The sequence below is a fragment of the Epinephelus moara genome, chromosome 21 (assembly GCF_006386435.1).
Source record: "Epinephelus moara isolate mb chromosome 21, YSFRI_EMoa_1.0, whole genome shotgun sequence".
Lineage (NCBI taxonomy): Eukaryota > Metazoa > Chordata > Actinopteri > Perciformes > Serranidae > Epinephelus > Epinephelus moara.
In genome coordinates, this window is record NC_065526.1 from 1,101,632 (window position 1) to 1,108,269 (window position 6,638).

At 44.5% G+C, this 6,638-nt stretch overlaps 1 protein-coding gene across 1 annotated transcript; it reads right to left on the reverse strand.

The window, feature by feature from the left end:
- Nucleotides 1-2,619: 2,619 nt before the first annotated feature.
- LOC126408779 (tripartite motif-containing protein 16-like) lies at nt 2,620-4,777 on the reverse strand. Its single transcript, XM_050074459.1, has one exon. The coding sequence runs from the start codon at nt 4,748-4,750 to the stop codon at nt 3,083-3,085; it is 1,668 nt and encodes a 555-aa protein (XP_049930416.1). The 5' UTR covers nt 4,751-4,777; the 3' UTR covers nt 2,620-3,082.
- Nucleotides 4,778-6,638: the final 1,861 nt, after the last annotated feature.

The window sequence follows — 6,638 nt, forward strand, 5'->3', positions numbered from 1 at the left end:
TCCGTGAATCTCAAACTGTAGAATAATTATTAATTACTGTATGTATGGATGTTTGTGTGTGAGTCGCCGTTTCCTTTGTGTCTCTGACTGACGTGTTTTCTGTTCCCACCAGTTAAGCCGTGTGCTGACATTCATCCAGGTGAGCCTACAAACGCACCTGAACATGAGTCACTGACGCTGAATCAGACGGACTCCTGCACAGAGAGAGCCAAACTGAACTACTTCCTGCTGGTGATGCATGCAGTGAGAGTGGTGTTCACCAAAACTCTGGCCTTCAACACCATCCTCACCATCAGAGCCGTGCTCTTCTAACGCAGACGAGTCATCGACCGTCACGTCTGAAAAACAGACGAAGCTTCTCGACAGCCCGGGCGTCAAAACAAAATGTTGGCGTTGTATGTTTCTGCAAACTGGTACTTTTGTTTCATGCGTATCATATCAGTGTTTCTGAAGTGATGCAGTGTGTGAGCTGACTTTGTCATCGTGAGGTGGAGGGGACGGCGGGTGGCGAGAGTCACCTGCTCAGCTGCAGACCATGTTCAACACCATCAAACAACTAAACCGGTTGTTTTTTATCGAGTCATCACTGAGTCTCCAGCGCCTCTGTTGTGCTCCAGTTGTTGGTGTTGTGTAGCCACCTGTTATGTTGTGTTCACACTGGGTGCGAATAAAACAATTCACGTGAGTGGATCACACATGAAGTCCATGTAAAGACGTGATTACACGACGCAACGCAAATGGCACAAAATATGTGAATTAAGCGGTGCGACTGAAGCGAGCAGCGTACATACACTCATTATGAGAGCTGAAAAATCTGAACTTCAGCAACCAATTCACGTCGCGATAGCCAATCAGCATTGAGATCTTCTGGGGACGTGTGATGCTGAGGGCGTACTGACAGAAGAAGAGTTATTCACGAGTATGAAACAAGTCAACACAAAATATTCTAGCGTCCAAACTCGCGGCAGTAACGCAAAGCAAACATTTGCATTGTGTCTGGTGTGAACACATCAGAGTTCCTCCTGCTACGTCAATTGATTATTTTCCACAATGACATCGCTGTGTTTCCGGCGGCGATGGCGCCACTGAGATCAGGTGTTTAAAGCCAAAATAATAATCATAATTTACAAATGTAACGTATCTGTGATCTGCAGAAATGAAAAACTGTTCTTTAAACAATGTTATTCATCATTCATCCCAGGAAAATAGATTTCATGACATTTTGAAAACTATGGTGGCCTCTGAGGACAAAACACACATCAGAGCAAAACACAAACATTCAGAAAAATTAAACAATTCTTTTTTTTTTTTTTTTTTTAGTGTTAGTGGCATTTTTTTATTGTATTGTTTGATTCTGTCAGTTTGAAAAATTTGTTCCAAAACAAACAGAGAAAGAGAAAAGTGACAGTTTAGTATAAACAAAAGTAATGACACGAACATGTTAATTTTATTTCTCACGTTGTTTAATTCAGAACAGATTCCTGTCAGTGTCTGAAAACTGAGAAGAGAAAATTGAAAACCAAAATTCAGAAATAATGGAAATATTAAATCACAAACATTAATGTAAATATAAAAAATGAAGTGTTTAAAAAATGCTACAAAAATTAGAACACATACAAAAATAATAAAACGATAGGATAACCCAAATATATTTAAAAAAAATACAAATATTTAATTTTAGTAAAAAAAATTTAAAAAAAAAAAAGCTAAAAACTGAAGTTTCCAGACTTTGGTTCAGAGCTCATTTCTCTTCATGTTCACCTGTCACCTGTATCCTCCTCGCTTGCATGTGTTTTGTCCCTCAGGAGCCACTGTAGAAACCGGCCTTCACAAACCTGTAAATAAAATTGAAGGTGTAACTATAAATTCATGTGATTTCTATCCTGAGCTTTTTGTGCAGCCGTTGTCCTGGTTTCCATGTTGAAATGTTTCCTGTTTGTTCCTAATAAACATTCATTCAGCTTTGGATGCTGTTTGGGTTTTTGTTTTGTTCATGAGCAGGAGGTCAAAGGAAAGCAGCAGTTTCCTGTGGCGTCCTGCTCTGCTGTGACTTTGACAGAGTACCAGTCGCTCGCACAGCAGCTCGTTAAAACACACTGTCATGGTGGCTTGTTTATTAGTGCCTCATTTATCTCCCGGTGACGTCACTGATTTGTCCTGTCAGGTTATGTGCGTGTGTGTGTGTGTGTGTGTGTGTATGTGTGTGTATGTGTGTGTGTGTGTGTGTGTGCGCTCAGTGCAGCAGTTTCATCAGTTAAAACCACATTTCAACAGTCAAACCTGAAACTGCAGATAAAGATCAGACAGGAAACACACAGACAGAGACACAGACAATAAAATAAATTAAAATCAGAAATTGATTAAAGATTTAATTAAGTCACCAGCAGCTCCTGTTATATGATTATTAATTAATTAATTAATTAATTGTTTAATTAATTAATTACTTTATTTATTTATTTACTCATTGTGGAGTATTAATGAGAAAAGCTCAGGTTTATTTCAAATGTTTTATGGGTCTTATGTTTGTAGTTTTCTTCTGGCTCTGCACGCTGAGTCACAGCTGAAGTTATTTATGAGAATATTTACATGAGCAGTTTTTACCACAGAGACAAGAACTCGTTGTAACAGTTGATCACAAGTAAAACTTTATTTAAGTAAAAGTAGAAACACAAACAAATCAATGTGAGCACACATTTCTTTGCACAGAGAACAAAGTGTGGAGGATAAAGGAGCTCTGCTGCTTTCTCTCTTCACACACAACAACATACAAACACATCAATACAAAGATTGATCAGACATTTAGAGCCCAGAGAAGTGCACATTATTTTCATGCAGAGAAACTTCAGCTCAACAAACATCATCATGAGCAGTGAGAGCCTCCATGGCTGAACACACACAGGAAGGAGCGCCACCTACACACACTCAAACATTTACACAACAACTCAGGAGAAGATGTCAAAGTCCCGCCCACAATGTTTGACTGACAGCTGATCTGTGTGCAGTGAAGAAACGCCACAACAATCAGCTGTCAGCAACAAACATGGAGACCAAACACAGAGTTTAACCCTTAAATGACTTCAGACTATTTGACTTGACACAACTCAGCTGTGGAATCAGTCCAACAAAGCCGTAGTCCAGCATAGAGAGGCTGAGTGAATGTGGTCTGGACTCTGTGGAGGAGAGTCATGGTTTCAGAGACGCTGTAGAAGGACAGAATACCTGCACTGTGATCCAGGTACACTCCTACTCTGGAGGACCGAGGACCTGAGACAGGAGTTTGGACTTTGTTGTACAAAAAGTCATAACCCTCATTGTAACAGTATAACGCCCAAGATTTGTCATTTCGTCCAAATCCACATTCAATCCAGCCCCCTGCTCTGCTGATATTCTTGTATGCGACTGCTACAGAAACTCCCTCCCCGCTCCACTCCACCTCCCAGTAACAACGTCCAGTCAGACTCTCTCTACTCAGGACCTGACACCAGTCACTGAATCTGTCTGGGTGATCAGAATAAGACTGTTGTTGTCTCATTACTGCCACTTTCCTGTTCCCCTCAGATAGTAACAGCAGTGTGTGTGCTGTGTTTGGATCTAGAGTGATTTGATGTGAATATCTGACAAACTCAGCTCTGGTCTTGGGCTCTGGTTGTGGCAGTGAAACATTCACTTCAGTCCCTGTCAGTGAGACGTTTGTCTCCCTCAGAGCGTCCTGTAGTTTATCTCTGACTCCTGACACAGCCGCTGTCATGTCCTCAAAGTAGCGGCGAGGAATGATGTTGATGCTGGATGAGTGTGTGGGTTCACTGAGTGCTGACAGTGAGGGGTAGCTTTGTAGAAACAGGGTGTGATCCTCTGTGTGTGAGAGCTGCTCCAGCTCAGCGTCTTTCCTCTTCAGCTCAGTGATCTCCTGCTCCAGCTTCTCCTGAAGCTCTTTGACTCGACTCACTTCAGTTTCCTGCTGCCATCTGAGCTGCTGCTTCACATCAGAGCGTCTTTTCTCCATGAGACGGATCAGCTCAGTGAAGATCTTCTCACTGTGCTCCACTGCTTTATCAGCAGAGCGACTGATAGCCTCCACCTCCTGTTGGAGCAGCTTCACATCTTTCTCTGTGTCCTGGATTCTCTGCTGGATGTTTTGTCGACTCCCCTCCAGCTCTCTCTGCCTCTCAGTCCTTTCTGCTGCAGCTGACACTGTGTCGTGGCCTTTATGTTCATCCACAGAGCAGAGATAACAGATACACTGCTGATCAGTGCGGCAGAACATCTTCATCACCTCATCATGACGAGAGCAGATGTTCTCCTGCAGCTTCTTGGAGGGCTCCACCAGCTTGTGTTTCTGTAATGGAGCCGAGTCACGATGAGGCTGGAGGTGTTTCTCACAGTAAGAGGCCACACACTGCAGACAGGACTTGAAGGCTTTCAGTTTCCTCCCAGTGCAGACATCACAGGCCACATCTTCAGCTCCAGCATAGCAGTGATCAGCAGGAGCAGCTTGGAGTCCAGTCTTCTTCAGTTCCTCCACTAAATCTGCTAACATGGTGTTTTTCATCAGGACAGGCCTCGGTGTGAAGCTCTGCCTACACTGAGGGCAGCTGTAGATTCTCTTCTCATCCTCTCCATCCCAGAAGCTTTGAATACAGTTGATGCAGTAGCTGTGTCCACAGGGAAGAGTCCCCGGATCCTTCAGTAGATCCAGACAGATGGAACAAGAGAACTTTAGGGGGTCCAGCTGAGCTCCTTGCTGCGCCATTTCAACTCTCAGTGATGGTGACAGTCAAATAGTTTGATTCTCTCTGATCAGAAAACAAATCTGTTGATAGGGTGGAGCTGGCTCCAGGAGGAGGGAGGAGAGGGAAGGCTTTTCAGGCTTTACTGCATTCCACAAGGAGTGGTGAGAGGCAGGGTGTGTTATCTNCAGGCTTTACTGCATTCCACAAGGAGTGGTGAGAGGCAGGGTGTGTTATCTGACATTTACAACAGGCAGTAAGAACAGATGGACTTAAAACTACGACACTCAGCTCACAGCAGTTTGACTTTTAATCTTATTTCAGTTTTTCACATGTTAAAGTAAACTTAAAGGAGTTGTTGGAAACTCCGGGATCAAAGTATTCAAAAGGCTTTCAGAAATAATAATTATTAAAATGTTTAATAATTACTTTTAGTAATTGTCTCATAAGAAGTGACTTTGAACGTGGCATGGTTGTTGGTGCCAGACGGGCCGTCTGAGTTTTTCCACAAACTGCTGATTGGAGTCACGTGATGCAGGGATAAGTGATGGCAGGGCCATGCCGCCCGTAGGGCAGGTTAGGCAAATGCTATAGGCGCCAGCATGCCAGAGGGCACCAGGGAGTCAGGTGTTTTTTTTTGTTTTTTGTTTTTTGTTTTTTTCCCCATTCTATTCGAAAAATTAGACAATAATACACTACAGATCAACAACAGTAGATATAGCCATACGTCTTTAAATAATAATGAAATAATATTTCTAATTTAAATTTCTTCTGCTGCCTGCCTGGCATCCTTCTGCCTCTCTGGCAGGCAGCACCAATTTCGCCACGGTCCCTAATGGCGTGAAGAGGAGGAGAAACGTGAAGGAGACTGAGGTAATGATGTGATGTGATGAAACACTTCATTTAAAATGGTAGAAACACAATGTAAGTTACAGTTACTGAAGCACTTGCAAGCTAACTAATGATTAGCGGTTAGGCTACTACTGTGTAACATCAATGTTACTGCGACTTCATTAGCCACTTGTTTTAGGAACACTTTCAGCATTCAGCTAGAGTTAATGTCAGTTGAGTTGAAAGACTTGTAGTAACTGAAAAAGTTGGACAAGCTTCACAGAACGTGAGTCAGGTCAGAGGTCAGAGCACGCTGACAGGACATCAGTACACTGATCTGTGTGTCCTCTCTGCAGGCTGATCCAGTGCCGAGTGAGTGAGGACGGCCTCCTCCTCTTCATCACTGACATTCCAGAGCAGGCCATCGAGGAGCCGCAGGAGAAGGAGGCGCCGGTGCTGCAGGAGTCGTCCAACGCTGAGCAGACGGCCAATGACGGCGGAAACTCCGGCCTGAAGTCGGTGCTGTCGGCGGGGAAGACGCAGAGCTCGTGGCCCGACGGCAGCGACCGACCTGTCGTCACCTTCAAGGAGAACATCAAACCCCGAGAGCAGAGCCGAGAGCCCACGCGAAACCATCATCTGAAAGACAGCGGCAAGGAGCGCCGAGACTTCACCAAAGGCAACGGGCTGCTGGGAAAGGAGAGCTGAAGAGGGACGCCAAGAGGAAGAGCGAGCTGAAAAAAGCCGGACATGAGAAAACTGCTGATGCTGGAAAACAGGTAGAGATGCAAACAATTCTCAGGCAGACCTGCTCCTTTAAATATTTAATGAAGCAGCCGCTGACGATGATGTCACACCTGTTGCCTCTCGTTCAGGTGAAGGCGCAGACGGAGCTGAGGAAGACTCCGGTGTCTGAGGCGAAGAAGACTCCTGCCACTCAAACTCAAACTACCTGCTCCTCCCAGTTCATCCCCATCCATCATCCTGGGGCCTTCCCGCCGCTGCCCAGCAGACCTGGTACACACACACACACACACACACACACACACACACACACACACACACACACACACACACACC

Coding starts and splice junctions, on each gene's coding strand:
- LOC126408779 (XM_050074459.1), bottom strand. CDS start 4,750: ATGGCGCAGCAAGGAGCTCAGCTGGACCCCCTAAAGTTCTCTTGTTCC.